The sequence below is a fragment of the Pleuronectes platessa genome, chromosome 3, assembly GCF_947347685.1.
Source record: "Pleuronectes platessa chromosome 3, fPlePla1.1, whole genome shotgun sequence".
Classification (NCBI taxonomy): domain Eukaryota; kingdom Metazoa; phylum Chordata; class Actinopteri; order Pleuronectiformes; family Pleuronectidae; genus Pleuronectes; species Pleuronectes platessa.
This window is the reverse complement of record NC_070628.1, coordinates 23,163,019-23,180,123: the sequence shown is the minus strand read 5'-3', so window position 1 is coordinate 23,180,123 and position 17,105 is coordinate 23,163,019. Positions and strand designations below refer to the sequence as shown.

The 17,105-nt window shown below is 44.6% G+C and overlaps 1 protein-coding gene across 1 annotated transcript; it reads right to left on the bottom strand.

Moving 5' to 3' along the window:
- Positions 1-8,090: 8,090 nt before the first annotated feature.
- nfil3-5 (nuclear factor, interleukin 3 regulated, member 5) lies at positions 8,091-16,899 on the bottom strand. The gene is made up of 2 exons (XM_053418644.1): positions 16,517-16,899; positions 8,091-12,014 (listed from the first exon to the last, which is right to left on the bottom strand). Exon 2 carries the CDS (start codon positions 11,508-11,510, stop codon positions 9,660-9,662), a length of 1,851 nt encoding a protein of 616 aa, XP_053274619.1. The 5' UTR covers positions 11,511-12,014; positions 16,517-16,899; the 3' UTR covers positions 8,091-9,659.
- Between the last annotated feature and the right edge of the window lie 206 nt (positions 16,900-17,105).

Here is a 17,105-nt window from a genome sequence, read left to right as displayed (position 1 = left end):
CATTCAAAAACAAACAACTGGTTCATCCCAGAGTCAAGTCTTTAAGTCGTTATAGCAGTGACCTGTATTTTGTCCAACGTGAAGAAGATTCAGATCCAATGATTTTGGGGGAAACAGTGTTGTTGAAAGAGATGAGACGGAGATAAAAGTCTAACCCACGTCCGATCCTCAGATTGAAGACTGCAGCCGGAGCAGAATGAGCAGAGGCGGGTTCAGGTCATCGAGGTCGCTTCCCTGCCTCCGCACCATGATGAAGCCTGGAGCAATGTGGGAGGTCAAAGTTCACCGTGACAGATGTGATTGTGTGCGTGGTGGTGGAGGGAAGTTGTGACCTGTGTCCAGTTTCCGTCGTTTTGAAAACACTTGTCGACACTTAAACGTCTCTCCCAGATTGTGGTGAGATTTCCAAGAACTCTGTGTGAAGTGGTTCGGAGGCAAAGAATAACACAGTTTATTATTTCCTCCTCTCTGCTTATCTTGAACGACGTGTTTCTTTCATCTGCTCTCCCTTTTAATCTCAGAGCCCTATTGCTTATCGGGCCTGTGTTTACCTTTGTGTTCATTATGTAGAGTTGCACTATGCCTTGTATGCATTAGTATATCTATACACATCAAATGGTAAACCTACCTCATTCATATGTGTGTCATTAGCTATAGATTCACCGCGTCTCTCTCCCAGTGCTGCATGTCAATCCTGTCCTCCCCTCACACTAAACCAGGGGAGGATTTAGGGGCGGGGCCTGGGGTCACTAGCCTCACTTAAAATCTGGGTGGCCCCTGAGGTGCCTCTATCCTGCCAGTAGTCTTTAATTAAATAAATAAACTAGTCACCCAGGGACAATACTAACAATATGGATGTTGGATATATAATTGGCCCCTTTATTTAGAAAAATCCTAAATATGCCTCTGCTCTCAATTGACTACTTCTATCACTTTAAGAGAATTCCCAACAACAAAGATGTGATTTTCTCTATGAGGGCAGAAGCAGTCTCTTTTTTTTTTTTTCGACACTCGTGGTTGTGTTTTTTTAATGTCCTCCTGTGCACCGGGGCCTTGTCGCCGCTTCACTCTTACTGCCTTCTTGCAGCGTGCTCTGGGTCACATCAGGCGTCTTCCCTGATATGAACCTCTAGTCTGCACAAACTGTTCCATCAACCGACTCAGGCTCAGTAACATTTGGTGATTGGCGTCCTATGAGAGCTGAATGTGAATTAGTCTCATTTTGAATGAGAAGCCGCTGACATTAGTCTTTGTTTGTTTTAATGGCAGAAATGAAGCCTTAAGCCCAAATTAAAATCATCAGGAGAATACGTTAGCGACCAGTTTACTTTGATAGTGCAGATACTTTAATGGCTTTACTAATGGTCTCATTGTGGAAGCTACCTGGTCAAAATCTGATCTGGTTCCATTTCCTTTTTTTTATTTTACCGAAATGTTTTTTTTTATTTATTTATTTTTTTAAATATCTGCTTAGAAGACGGACAGTAACAATAACAACAGTATTCAAAATATAATCTTGGTTGTGGAGCAACTACATGTCACAATGAGTACTGTGATATGCAGGGGGTAAAGTATAAAGTTGAGAGTTTCACCTATTCAGAAAAGAGTATTGCTGTAATTACTTAATTTAATTTTCAAAAATATTTATTAGATCAAGATGAATGGTGGAGAACATCCACCCCTGGTCCCATGTTACTGTAGAAAAGTAAAGCTTTCATGTGTTTTACTGTTTTTTTTTTTCATTATTTGCTTTAGGCCTCCATCAGAACAAAGCTTTAATCCAACTTCACAAAAACAAAATTAAAAGGTAAATACATTCAGTCTAAATCCCTCCTCACAGACACGTATGTCCAAAGTCATGGGTCCCCAGCTCCACCTTGTTGTGTCAGTACTGTAAACGGGTTGCATGTCTCCTGTTCACTCGACTGAGAATAATAACTAACGACTAATCACAGATTAGTGTGTGGCTGCGTGTTTTCTTGCATGTGAGGCCGTGGCCACTGTGTGAGTGTGTCTACAGTCAAATGTGAGCATGTGATGTGAACAAGCGTCTGTCTCTGTGTGTGTGTGTGTGCGAGTTGTGTGCCTGTCCAGTCACGCAACAGTTACACAGCGCGTTAGATCTGTGGGAGATTCGCTCAATGGTCATCTCCGCATTTTTCTAAAGCCTCTCTGTGTGTGTGTGTGTGTGTGTGCGTGTGTCTCCTAGAGTGGTTGTACATTATCAGGTTTGTGGTGTAACAGAAAACAGATGGGAGAAATGGCTGAGACTAATCTAAGGGGGTTAATCCACTTAATAACCACCATGAAGAACTGCAGGTTACCTCACTCACCACAGCTCCAACATGTTGTTGTCTGTCAGGTCGCTCCGCCGCCAATTATGTTGGCTTATGTGGAATGAATCACCTTCAGATAGATATGTAGGATAGAACCACCTCTGATTTATTACATTCCATATTAACATGCTGCTCACATGCCTGTATGTTTATTCAAATGTTAAAATTTCCTGTCAATACTGTTCTTTATAGAGACTTTTCTGAGCATGACTCCATCATTAGCTTGCATCAGGCTTATCCAGCACTCTGCAATAACCAAATGAAGTTCTCATCCTAATTCAGAGTTTTTAAAAAAAAATAAATTCACTCTTTGTGTTTCCCAGTACAGATGATTTGCTGTGCAGACCAGAGAGTGCAGGTTAAATAACCCCAAAAAGTAGTGTAGCACTAAAAGTTAACACAAGTTTGGAAGAAACTCTCCACTTTTGGCAAACCCAGACAATTAAAGTCTGATATGAGCTTGGTCAGAGCAAGGACTGTTTCGTAAGTATAATAATAATGAGTAATTCTTCTTTTCGGAAACAACACATACATTCTTTCCTGTAACGTGTCATGAGGGCAGGTACAGCCTACCCCCTCTCTGTGTTTAATTAACTGTGTTGATCTCCGCTGATGTTCCACTTAAAATATTTATGGAACAATGTTGGCAGCTTGGATTTAAGACTGTGCACTCGAGGCCACGTGTTCATCAGAGCTCCTCCAGTGTCAGGAAGATATTTGCACTCTGGATACACACAGCTCACAAATGTGGCTCTTTTTACGTGGCAGACAGGGAGAGGTCTTCACAAAGCCTGAGTCAGAGCTCTCCAGCAGCTACGCCGGAAACTTTGTGTGTCTGGATGGAATCAGTATGTGATTACATCAGATGGTGTGACGCATTTCTTTGGGGGGCAACGTGAAACTCACTGTAAAACCTTGTTGAGTTTAAAATAGGATGGCAAACATACGAAAAACTAAGCAAACCTAGATTATTTATTAACCTCCCTCATGCTTTCTGTTTATAACAAGGTGCGTACAGGTTTTGACTTAAATTACAACTTTAAAGTTATTTTTTTAAGTTACTTTTATAGGAATAAGTTTGACATGCTGGGAAAGACATTTTGAGTTTGAGCTTAAGAGAAGCAACAAGCCTCGCTCTTTCCACACGTAATAAAATTAGCTCACCATTCATGTTAGTTTGCTAAATTGTTTGCTTAATTAAAAGAATTTATAATAATACATGGTTTTACAGGCGGTTACATGCCCATTTTTTTGGGCTGGTCCACAGACGACCTGGAGTCTGGTGTCATGGTGAGGTTGCCGGGCAGCTGCTGGCTGTAGCTTCATGTTTACCTTTCAGATAATTATTAAACTTTCCCTTTTCGCTTTTGTGTTGCCGGAGAAAAGAGAGTAAACACTTAAGTCTCTATATAAAATCATGAAAAATGGGAAAATGTCCCCGCTAAACTAGCCAGCTGCTGTCTGTAGCTCCACATTTACCATACAGACATGTTAGCAGTATTTATGTCATTTAAAATGGTTAAAGTGTTGCCTTTTGTTTTGCCTTATGAAACTCTGGAAAAACCCTGAAAAAGAGGAGTAGTTCGACAATATCTTCCTGACATGTGATCCTGTTCAGATAGAGACAGGCTAACGTGTTTACAAAAAGCCGATGATAGATTGCTCGGGTCAGTGGCCGTACGAAATGAAGGTCCTATTCCTCCATTTTGACAAACACTCACACAAACATGCAGGGACAGACTACTTCCTGTGGCACAAGGGCACAAGACATGGCGATGGGACCCAAGGGTGGTTTTACATTGCATAACATGGAGCTGAATCATCGCTCACATACAAACATCCCAGTGGCCTACTTTCATATCAGTTTATTTTGCCTTCAGCCTATTGTGACGTTGTGATGTAAATGCATCGGTGTTTGTGTAGTGTGTCACTCACTGGCCTTCCTCAAATCATAATTTGTGCTCATGTATGTAATACCCTCACACACACAAACACTACATTTCCTGACCTATTTCACAGAGCAGTGTGGGGCAGAGGCAGTGAGAGGGGATTGAATGGGTCATGGCAGGCAACATAACTCCCCCTTGAACAGCAGCCAGCCAAGCATGTCCAGCAGACGAGTGGTTTTCTCCCTTGCTCGGTGTTCTCTCAAAGGCTTCCTGCAGGCGTGTGCAAACCAGTGACTCATCTCTCGGAGCAGCTTACATAAAACATATATAGCTTTATTTGTGCTGATATCCCAGTGACCAGTTGTACCACATGCGTCTTTATACATCATTGATTTGGTTTAATTTGAGATTTCGAAATTGTGTTATCAAACATCCAGAAATCCCTAAAGGTAGGAACACATGTATTCGATTTATTATTACAAATTAAAATCAAAAGACATTATCTGTAAGGGATGAAACTCAGAAAAAGTTTATAAATAACTCGCTGAGGGGACTTGAGACTCTTGGTTAACACCATGTCCAGCCATGCTGCAACCGGCTTAATAATTGATTAACTGCATTCCTGAGTGACTTATTCTTTATTTTAAGAAATTGGGATAATATCCGATTATTTTCAGGGTAACCAGCTTATGGCTGATCTTAATCATATCATCCACACAGGTTTAAGTTTGAATTAAAATAAGGATTTGTATATGATCAGATCAGACCATGCTATTTTTTCACAAATTTTCTTCCACAAGAAGACCAAACTAAAAAGACTCAATGGTTGCGAGAGCTGGATTGTGAAAAACAAACTGCACACCAGCAAACACTGATGTAATATTCAAAGCTGGGTCAGTTTAGCTCTATTGCACAATGAGTTTTTTTCTGCTTCGTTGGCCTCCCGAAGATTTGCTCCTCTCCATTCAATGATTTTCAGCTCACTGTGGCTGAGATTTCTGCAGTGAGCGATGGTATTTGACATCTGCTCAGCAGGATGTTAACTGCACATCCTCTCTGTGAGGATGACCAGCTGAAACGACTGAAATATGAAATTCAGAGGTGTGACTGAGCATGCACACCCATATATATATATATATATATATATATCAACGTACACTCTTCGGCTCCATCCTCCTTACCCCATCCCTGGCTCTCCCTGTGCTGCTGACCTACATACTGCAGCATCCCAGTTACATAACCAGTCAGGGCTGTTGATCACCGCAAGCAGCGCAGGGCCAACAGCCCCTCCCTCTCTCTCCTGCGCAGACACACTTCGCCATGACCTACCAGTTGTCAGAAACGTCTTAGTTTTACAGGAAATGAATATTCCAGGTCACACCTGCCAGACAGGTGGATTCAAATGGCTTGTGCTGGAACAATGCTGAGAGGCTTCCAACTTCACCCAACAGTCAGCTGGTGCATATTGTGTTTCCTCAAAGGTGGCCTACACAAAAAGAAATACCACACCCAATTCCAAGCAAGTTGGTCAGATAAAATCATCCATAACAATGATAATAACAATAACAATTTACAAGCATAAACACGTCATGGAGCTTTCTATTACATAACTCTACGGGCTCTGACGTAAAGATCAATCTGTGTGTGCTTTTTAATATAAATGTCAACCTGATGCAACGTCAAACTGATAAAGGTCTGCGTGTGTATGTGTGTGTGTCACTGACTTGCTCCCTCATGCATCAACAAGATAGGTTTTTTTTTTCTGAGTAGTTTGCTCAAGTTTACACTGTAGAGGCATGTGACGTAATCCCCCCCCCCCCTCCCAGCCTGCTCTCCACTCTGAATACCTCTCTCTCTCTCTCTCTCTACTGCTCCTCACCCCTTCCCCTCCTCTCCCATACCTCCTCAGTGACCTACTTTTACTCTCCTGGCCTGTTTTCACAAGCCTCCGCACAACACAAAGGAGCTTTTACAGCTCAGAGAGAGATTGAGAGGGAGAGAAAAAGAGTGAGGGAGAGAGAAAGAAAACAAGAGATAGTGAGAGGATAGTGAAAGGTAGGAAAGGTAAAAAGGTGTAGGAGAGAGAGGAAAGTGCAACACAAAGCACTGTGGTCGCCTCAGGAATGCCACTTGTTCCAACTGCCTGGTGTGACATGGAGAGCAGGAGTGAACGTTAGTGTGTGGTCAGCTGCTTCCAAACACCTTCATCCTTCTTGATCTGTTGCAGGAGTAAGCTGCTATCGCTTCACACTCAAAGTACGGTGCATGCATCTGAATTGTGTCACAGATTGAACCCCTCCTGGTAACAAACTCTGAGGATCAACACATGTCCACAGGTGGTTTTATGCTTTCTTGCTTATTTATGTATCATTGTAGTTTCCAGAGTTGACATCCTGAACATCTCCTCAAGTTTGGGTGTTTCCTTCTCAAGCAGCAACACCCCTGCGTCTGATAGGCTCTCCTCCCCTTAACGACTCTTATGTAACCCGCGTCAGTGGCAAGCTCTGCCCATGCCAGCTTTCAGTTCCTATCAGCTATTGTTCCATTAACAGCAGGGTCAGATGGAGGCTGCGTGCACTCTATAGTCTGACGCAGTTTTCTCCCAAGACAGTTGTGTAACTTGTTTTTTGCTTGATGCACTCTGATGCACGCTGTGATTTGTTTTTCTGCTTTTTATCCATCTAAGAGCCTGGTTCATGGCGTTGAGCAATAATGGACTCTCCAGACACAAAGAGCAAAATAAAGCAACTTTGCTAATGTTGAACCACTTTCTGATGTAACACTGTGTTTTTGTTTGTTTTGTTTGCTGCTGACCTTCTCTCTTCCAGTTAAGTATGAAAATGAAAAGTGGCCAGTTAGCAATTATTTCAGTTGATTAAAATCAAGATTATTTTAATTGCATCCTGCATTTAGAACCTTAGTTCTTGTTTTCCTTTGCTATTAAGTCAGTCAATGCTATTTTTCTCTTTTGTCCCTCTCTATCTGAGTTAACCTCTTACAGACCCTTATCCCCCGCCCCTGAAGAACGAGCCTAAAATGAATAGAGTATATATCAGCAACTGAAGGCTCCATATGAATAATGGTATCTATAAAAAGGTATCTATCTATCTTGGTATCTACATAAAGGTAACCCTTGTGTGATACCTGTAGAGATGTACACATTGGTAAAGATATTAATGGCTCAGAGTAAATTTAGATAGAACACAAAATAAAGTAAACATTTATGTTCCGCCTTAATGAAAAGTACATTGTAAGAGTGAATGTGCCCTATAGCAAATCCTGCAGATGATATGAAAGGGAGTCCTCCCCAAATGGCTGTATTGGCCCAATCTGTGCCTTTTGAGATTTCTCAATTTAAAAATAATTTATTCTCACAATATTCATTTGACTGCCTGGCTCTAAATTTTTGGATTTATATATATATATATCATCCCATGAATAGGCTCCTGTGAGGAGACAGCCTGTTTGTAAAATATGAGGTTCACTTCGTTGTTTACATTGGAGTCGTGTGTATTTTGTGAATGTTCCACGAAGTGAATATTCAGGCAGAGGTTTGGACAACAGATTTCCTCCTGTGCTAAAATATCACAGTCTGTGTATTGTTCCTATTTCAGTCCATTTCACAGAATCTCTGCCAACAGGCAGCAGGCTCCCAGTGATGTAAGGGTGAACCACTGAAGTGTTTTCTGGCTGTGTTGTCTCTCACTGAGCTGCACTAGCAGACTGAGATGTTGCTGTCTGTGGGTTGTGAATCAGCCACTTGGTCTCCTGCAACCGCCGAAAAAAAGCTAGTCTGGTTGCGAGTGTGTGTATCAGTTCTGAAAGCATTTCATGGGAGAGCCACTCAATAAGTACCAGAGAGACATTTGTAAATTCAACAACCTTTTTATTTTTTCGTCCCCATTTTGAATCTTTCACATTCCAAAATGAGTGTTTTTTTTCTGACCATTTTGCATATCCACGTGAAGTATAGCAATACATAATCACTTCTGGACACGCCTTATTGAATTTTTTTGTCTTCCATTTTCGGAAACCTTTCGGCAAACAGCAAGGGTTATACAGTAACACGTAGTACAAATGGTAACTGGGGCAAAGGGCAGCGAGGGTTTAATACACAGCACAACCAGGAAGAGCATTGAGCAAAATGACACAACAGGAGGACATAAAAATACACATAATAAAAAGCCAAAATTATAACAGAATATAATAGAAAATAACAATATTAATAAAATAATAATAAAATAATGACAGCAGTATACAAGAGATAGAGACAAATTTACATTTATACACAGTGACCAAAGGCAGGCACCAGGAAGTGAAACAGTTGTACAGACGTGTGTGATCTACTGCAGCTACTGTAGCTAAAACAACTCAGTGCAGAGGTGAGTGGGGTCGTTTAGACATTGAGGGGACAACACAATAAAGAGGCACCTTATGAAGCGAGAGCAGCTTTGCTGGTTACGACCGGAGAGCCATTTCATTTATTAGACAGACGACGTTCGTCTGGAAAATGAAGATTTATTGATTTCTGTTGAACGGCCTGCAAACGAGGCTCGCCTTGTGCTTGTCAGGTTTTGCCGACAGCAATGTGTGACTGCATAGCCTTGATTGATCCAAGAGTAACTGGCCTTGACTGCTCTGACAGCTTTGAGTGTCAAAGAGCTTGGATCACCTGAACGAGGAACCGGAGCTGAGTCAGAAACAAACTTTTTTTTCTATAAGTTGTGGCTCATACTCAAAGTATTCTTTGAGTCATTTTCTAGACAAAGAGGGACTGTACACGGTGTCTCCACAAGAACAAACTGATCACTTTAAAGTCTACAACTTCCATTATCCCACAACTTTTTTTTGTTTATTTTTTGCCACCTTTTTATTCTTAAAATATATTCCATATAGGCAAATTTATATGTCACAGTAATATACAATCTAAGTGCTTCAGAATGTAAGAGAACTTGTGTGCAGATGATGAGAGGGTTTGGGATCAAATGGTTCCGATGTTTTCGGAGGGAGGAAGAATGTCACTCTTTGCCAAAAAAGGAAGGATGTGTATCTTTGGTCAAAGGAATGTTCCCAGAATGCCACGGTAAATGCGGACCAGCCACCCAGGCAGCTTACAATAATGAATAATTGAATATTTGAATTTTCCACGAGAGAAACATCCCAGACTCCATCTCTAGAGAGATTCATTCTTTCCCCTCCCTCATTGAGAGACTTGTTATTGTAAATTGAGAGATATGTGGGAGGTAGGAGAGAGTACAGAGAAGTGGAAGAGGTGACACAGTGAAGCTTGATGGTGAAATCACATCCTAACTACACCTCACACAAATCACTGTTTTCGTTTCTGTCTTGTAAGGTGGCGATGTGAGTCCGAGATGTAGTTGTCTGTCTGCTATAGACAACCAAGAGCAGATGCTTGAGCTGCTCCCATTTGTCCTTATTCTCGCCTCTTATTACGCCCACCCCTCCCACTGCTGGATCCCTTTTTTAGTTCCTCCTTCTTAGCGTCCGTCCTCTCATTTACAGTCTTAACCACTTCTGCATACTCAGTGTCATTCTCTACCTCTTTGCTCTCCCCATTGGCGTGGCTGCTATGAGGGTTGCTGGGTAGAGCTAAGTACGGGTGCTGGGGCAAGGTGGGAGAGGGGGACATGGAGATGGTGACTGGTCCCTCCATCTGGGCTCCTGCTGCCCCACTGGACAGTGCTCTGTACTTGAGACGGAGCTTGTGTGGCAGAGCAGTGGCTTTGACCTCGGCTTGGCACTCCCCATGGAAACTGGCCGCTCCAGCTGCCTTCTGGTGGTAGCGGCTGATGTCTGAGGAGGACGAGGAGGGTGACTCATCATCTGTGGAAGCCTCCTTGTCAGAGCTACGAGGGTCCCCATCACTGGAAGAGGTGTCCTTAGTGGAGGTCTCCTGGTAGAAACCATCAGCTCGGGGGCCCCCCTCGTAGGTGAGCACTGGGGGCTCTTCATCCAGTGTGTTGAGGTAGCCGTTGTGCTGCACAAAGGAGGACTTGCCCTCCTCAGTGTTGTGGGTCAGCTCAGGGGCAAAGGGGTTCTGGTGTCTTTCTGCCTGCTGATGACCACTCTCCTGACCCTGGTAGCTATAATGCTGCTGTAGGGCACTGGGATTGTACTTTTCCTGAGGCTCCTCTACCGACTCAGCATGACCATTGGTGTATTCATACTGGGGCGAGTCCATGGTCTTTGTCCTCTCTAGCTTCTCAGCGACGTCTGTGATGGTCAATGAGCAGTCCGAGAACTTGGAGGTTGAGGGTTGCTGGAAAAGCTGTGGCGGTCTGCTCTGCTGGACCTGCTGGCCATCTGACCTCTGGCTTTCCATGGGGTAACAGCCACTGCTGGAGCGGTACAAGATAACGCTCCTCTGTGCAGAGGTGGCCTGGGGAGCTGGGCTGGAGGCATCCATGTGACACTGTTGCTGCTGCAGTTGGTGCTGTTGGTAGTCCATGGCACTTTCAGACAATGGGGTGCCCTGCTGGTGAGGAGAAACCAGAGCAGCGTGGTTGCCATGGTAAGCCGCAGTTGGCACTCCATTTGGTAACCCATTAGCGAGCCCATCTGGAGTCTCGTTGCTTTCCAGCCTGGCCATCTCCAGACTTGAGGGCTCCTCCTTTATGTTGTAGCCCATGGGTTCGGGGCTGTCCCTGGAGGAACTGTCTGACAGGTCAGAGATGGAGCCACGGGGAGAGTATTTGTGGAGCATGGTGTGGCGCTCACCACGGCTCGACTGCTCAGGTTCAGACGAGTCTGAATTTAGCATCACCTGGGACGCACTGGAGTATCCACTGCTTGAGAGGTAGGTGTTACTGTTCGGGGTGCTGCTCCCGTTGCTACCACTGTTGGCATTTGCGGCACTGTTGGAGATCTGCTGACTTTTCTCCATGTAGGAGGCTGTGCTAATGAGGCCAAAGCGTAACTTGAGCTGAAGGAGTTCCGTCTTGAGACGAACATTCTCCTCGTTCAGCGCCATGACCCGGTTCTCTAGCACCATGTCATTAAGGCGACGCTTTTCCCTTGAGCGCTTGGCTGCCTCATTGTTCTTCCTACGTTTTTCCCAATAAGAAGCATCTTTCTTCTCATCAGAAATGAACTCCCGCTTGCGACGAGAAGTCAAAGAAGACTTGCTACCTTTGGATTGGCGACTGCCACGCCCTCCACTTTCAGGGTCAGGGGATGGGAGGCTTCCGCTGTAGTTAGAAAAAGTGTCTACATCCATGGCACTCTTGTTGCTGGAGGATGGAAGGTGAAGATGGAGACTTTCCATTTTTTCCCAACTGGGGGCCAGAGATTGACTCTAGCAAAGGGAAAAGGTATGAGCCTCCTTCTGTGTTGATAAGAAGTGTGATCTATGTCGCAGGATCAGCAAAAGATTCCGGATGAGGTATTTGTGCTCCTTGAAGAGAGAGCCTCATTGATTTCTGTTACGGATTTTTTTTTTAGATCAAAATGTTCAGGTGTCCAAATTAGCCAGGAAGATTAAAAAGAGTTGGAACTCCACAAAAACCTCAGACATTGATCTAGTGTTGAGTACGAAGAACTTCAAAAAAAGTAACAAGTTGAGGTTTTGAGCAGAGAGTCTTCCAGTTGGCTTGCTGATTTGTTCAAAGCAGCTTCTGTGGCCTCACTCGAGGTGACCTTCAGCGGGACTGTGATGCCTGTCAGGCTGCTGCCCTCCTTCTCTAGGCGTCTTACACAGGATATAGGTCAGTCGGCTACTTTGGCGCTCCGTGAGGATGTGGCTTTAGTGCTGAGGTTTGCTGACCAATACCTAGTTTATGAAAAGAGACAGTAAGAGGAAGAGGGAGAGAGGGAGAGAGAATTGAATTAGCACTGGAGTATATAATGTGGTATATTTACATTTTAGTCAGGTCATATTAGGCTGTCACATCTGTAATGGCTCCGGTACTGTTGTAGCTGTGACACTGTCTGGACTTACACAACACTGCAAGCTGCTTAGCCTTCTTATGTTGTGTCAACATCGTAGCTCTACGGTAAGCTTTGCCCAACCTACTGGTCTTGCGGCATAAAGTGAACAACAAGCCAAGTGCAGATATGAGAGAATGCTGACGGCAGTCCGGTATTATGTAATGACTGGATTTGCACTTAGTTTAGACTTGATTCCTCACTGCACGGCATTACACAGTTGATATGCGGTAATTAATAACACATCATTACACTGAGCCCTGGAGCGCATTACAAACATCAAAACATATTTTAATGATGCACGAACGAACACACGCACGCACACACACAATGCAGTAATCTAGGTCACTGGGTCTGTGTGTAACAAGGACTCCTCTGGTGTCACTTTTCATTTGCAACAGTGGAATTGTGAACCCTGGCAAAATGTAGGGCAAAAGCTGACCTACACTCAGTGAAAACTATTTATTTACTATAACTCTACATGTAAAGATGAAGTCAGGCATGAGGAGATTGAGAGGAATTTTGGGGCGTTGCTGATGAAAAACAAACAGTCCCTGGTCCCGGTTCATGGCACCATTTCTGTCATGTCCTATGATGAAGTGTGGAAACTTGACCAGACATGGCGAAAGCAGAGAAGACAGAGACCTGAACAAATAATCTCCCCCTACAGTTCCTGGGAATTAAACTGTCATGGCAAGAGGGCAAAAGAACAGCCGACAATCAACACCAGAGAAGTGTTTGTGCTCCGGTGAAACAAAACTTACAAACCACTTACTTATGTAACACCAGAGTCAATACCTAACAACTATTTAATCTAGTGAACGTCTTCTCTAGACCGCGTACAACACTTCTCTGCATCGGCGTGGAGTCAATGACCCTGTTAGATAATCTCACAAAAAAAAAAAAAAAACATTTTGACTTTGAAATAGTTTGGCTACAGCTAAAAATCATTACGTAACTATAAACCCATGCTTATGATATTGTAGCTCAGGGGATACATAGGGTGTGTGCTATTCTTCAGATCGAGTTTTCTTGCGAGTGGCAAAACATGAGTCCCTCCCTCTCCTGTTTGTCTCCTTTTCTTGAAGGACCAGGGTGAAGCAATGCTGAAAAGACGGGGACTTGGACGCAACCACCAACAGATGTGGAAAAATGCAAGGGTCAGCCCCCACTTCTCCCCCCATCACCGAATAAATTTCATATAGACTGGCAGGAGAGGGAGGGGGTGAGAAACAAAGGCGGGCGGGAAGGAAGCGCGCATACGTCTGCGCTGTCCCACTGACCTAGAAACGGCGCTAAGCGGTAAACACTCCTCCTGTCTTTGACGGTGCGCCATAAAATAGGTCAGTGGAACTGCATGGGAGGGAGGGCAGGAGAGGGAAAGAGAGTATTAGAGTGCACGCTAAAAATAGAGCGACAGACAGAGGTGAGGGAGGGAGGCCGCATAGGAATGATGGGGTGACGGGAGGTATTCGTTGGGTGGAAGTGAGAGGAATTTTACACAAACTGTGGCAGGGGGAATAAGAAAGAGGGGGAAAATATAAACTACCTTGAATACTCCATCTGCCCAAAAATCGGATTATGACAGCCCCAGTGATTTTTTCATGCAAGATTAATTCCCGTTCACTCTGGAAACCCTGCGCCGCCCAATGCAGAGCGTAACTACATGAACCGGTGGCAGATGAAAAAACCATGGCGAGAGACAGGGAGATGGCATTGACGTCAGAGCACACACCCATCTCTGCAGCCAAATTCACACAAAACCGTCTCTCTCTCTCTCAGGACTGCATGGGGAGGGGCTGCTGTTGTTGCGCGTAGCGTACGTGCTCTGAATTTCTCTTGTGGCGGAGCAGGGCTTGTGTAAATCATGCATATTACATAGCAGCAGAAGCTACAGGTCTCTGGTTGCGAATGCCTCAAATCTCCCCTTGTTCTCTCTCCTCTCTGTGTTTTGTTCCCTGACTGAAAACGAGAATAGACGCTGGGCAAGGTACGCTGTGTAATTGGCTCTTTGTGTGGAGGTTGATTTCCCATTAGAAAGGGATGATGATTCCCTGCAGCTACTGTAGAACACTGGGTCTCTGTGGTTTTCTCACTAAACGCAGTGAGGGAAGTAGTTCCCGGGCACTTGCCGCTCAAGGAGGAATGCCTCACCTCTGACCTGCTCTGAGGCAAGTGTGAGTAAAACGCAAGGCATCCTCTTCCCCTCCTCCATCTTTTAAGTGATCCAACACCACACACGTGGAAGGGGCCCCTGCAAGGAGCCTCCATTTTGCCCAAAGACAAAAAACGAGGAGGCTATAATCCAGGCATACCAGGTTAGTTAGTGAGACCTCCGTGACTGTGTGTTGTTTATCACTTCCTCCAGGAATATATGACTAAAAGCACTTCAACTTGTAGTCTGACGCATTGACAGGGAACTTACAGATAAATGCACTTTTCCTGGAAAAGGTTTTGACTTTATCTTGAAATGTACTCATTAGTACATATTAGCTATTTAATCATTTTAAACCTACTTGTTCAATTAGAAACATGTGATCTTTTTCACGTCTGAATTCCCACATCTTCACATCTTTACTAACAAGTCATTGGTTTTACCTGCTTACACTCAGCAGATTAAAAAAGATTAAAAAAAATATGTAACACATTGACTCACAGTCAGTCAAGTGAGAGAACTGGGCAAATAGCTAGAGTTACTAAACCCTGCATGGGTATGTGGACTTGGATTCCTCAGAGCGACAGACAGAGAGGACAAAGTAGTCCACGCCTTACCCCGAATACCCCATGCGTTTCATTACCCAGAAACCCGTCTGACCTACATTCAGGGAGCTGGCTGGGACAGAGCAATGCAGACGCCCCTGAAAACCAGACCAGCTGGCAGCGGGGTGGACTAAGGGCTCACCAGAACTATGCCTGCCCTTCGCCACACAGGAGTTTCCACACATTGCATCACATCCTGGATGTTCACTTGCTGTTCTAATTTCACAACAAAGGCCCTGGCAAAGACCTCGCTGGGATCTTGGGAGGCAACCTTTCTTTGTGTGCCCGAAACAGGAAACACTGTTACATCTGGTTTAGCCTCACTTCTGCTTTTTTTTCTTCTCCCATGTTTTCTCTAGAGCAGAAAAGACTGAGCAAGTTAAAAATAGCTTGCATACACTGAGCAGCTGTGTCACCTCACGGGTAGAAGCGTGGCAATAAAATACAATCTTTCTAAATATCTCCCCTCCGAAATAAGTGTGTGGTGTTACTGTGGGTATGGAGGGGTGGGAAGGAAGCACAGGGTGTGAACGGGAATCAATTACTGGCCTCGCTGTCCCAGGAGAGGGCTGCAGTTTATGGCTTCTCCCTGCTGTGCCTGGTTATGTCATAGTCTCCAACTCCCTGAAAGCGAGGCTCTGTGCTTTACTCAACACACCTCAGGACAAAAAAAAAAAAATGTCCATCCACTGACTCACACAACAGAAATCAGACATCGTGTGGTAATTTTCTACTTTTAACATGTATTACAGTGATGTAACCTGAAAGCGGTGATGATGGACACATGTGGGGGAACAGGGGATTTAATGGAGATATGAGCATGAAAATGTTCAGTTGATCCAGTTTTCCCCTACATTATCTACTACAAATATTAAAAAATAATAATAAAGGATATCTATTCTTAAAATATGATGCTGTTTGCCATCTTTTATGTATATTATATATTGGCTTCATTTATCTTAAATCAATTTTTTTTTTACTGATTTTGTTCAAATGTGTCCTAAATTAATACTTTCTAATTGAATTGGTATGTTAAAAGAAGCCGTGGTGCTTCCAACAGATGGAGAGACTCCTTTAAAAATATCTGCAATAATAGAAAACACCATACACGTACATACATAGCGCAGCAGACCACGTGCATGAGCTAAAATAAACCACGGTGTGTCTGCATTAACCAGACAACGCGGCTGCCGCTCTCATTCCCTGGAAAACCCCAGCATGGAGGAAATCACGTCGCCTTGACATTGAGCACACAATGTGGACGGTGGCCAGCCGCCCGTGTTCCACCGCTGCCTCGTGTTCCGAGGAGAAAACAAAGGAGGAGAACGCGACAGCGGCGGAGGAGCCGCTCCGCACATTTCCCTGTCATCCCACACAAAGCGGCCGCGAACGTCTCAAAGTCACGGGCGGAGGCGCGAGGTCTGCCGGTCACGGCTCAGCCCGGAGAGCCGCCATGTGAACAACACCCGAGAGCATCATGTCCTCATGTCCACACACACACACACGTTCAAGCACCCAGCACATTGTGTAGAGGACACAAAGAAAACACAACAGGGCTGAGAATGCAGCGGTTCGCCTCACACGTACCTCGGAGGAGAAGAAAGAAAAGATTCCCCGACACAAAGCTGTCTGGCTCCTGCTTCCTCGTCTGCTTGTTCCCCTCTGCCGCCTTTTCCACTCTTCTTCTTACAGGAAACCTCCCGAAAAGCAAAACGGAGGAAAAAAATGGAAGACAAACAAGTTTGCGCTCCTGTGTGTGCTGGGCTCCGTCAGTGGGTGGGCTGGCCGCGGTGTGAGTCTCTGCTGGCTCGGGCTGCCTGTGCGCTGTGTGCCGCCGGACTCTTTGCTCCAGTTCCCCGGCTCCCTTTCTAGAAATATGTGTTAGTAGGTCAGCGGTTGCATAACAGCTCTTATGCTGCCTAGTCACGTTTTTGTCCTCTGTCTCTCCTCGCGACGCCCTCTCTCGATCTACCTCTCTCTCTATCTATCTCCCTCTCTCTCTTCCTCTGTGTGTGTGTGTGCGTGCTTTCTCTCCACCTTCATCCCTGAGCTGAAGTTCACAACACGCACATTGATGCGTTTTGCACCGTGTTAGCGAGGCGTCCATTGATGGCATGTAACAGCCTGCCCTTGAACGGAGACTCGGTGTCAGCGCACCTATTTGTCTCTCATCGTG

Bases quoted from the DNA above. Each gene is read 5' to 3' on its own strand.
- nfil3-5 (XM_053418644.1), bottom strand. From the start codon at position 11,510: ATGGAAAGTCTCCATCTTCACCTTCCATCCTCCAGCAACAAGAGTGCC.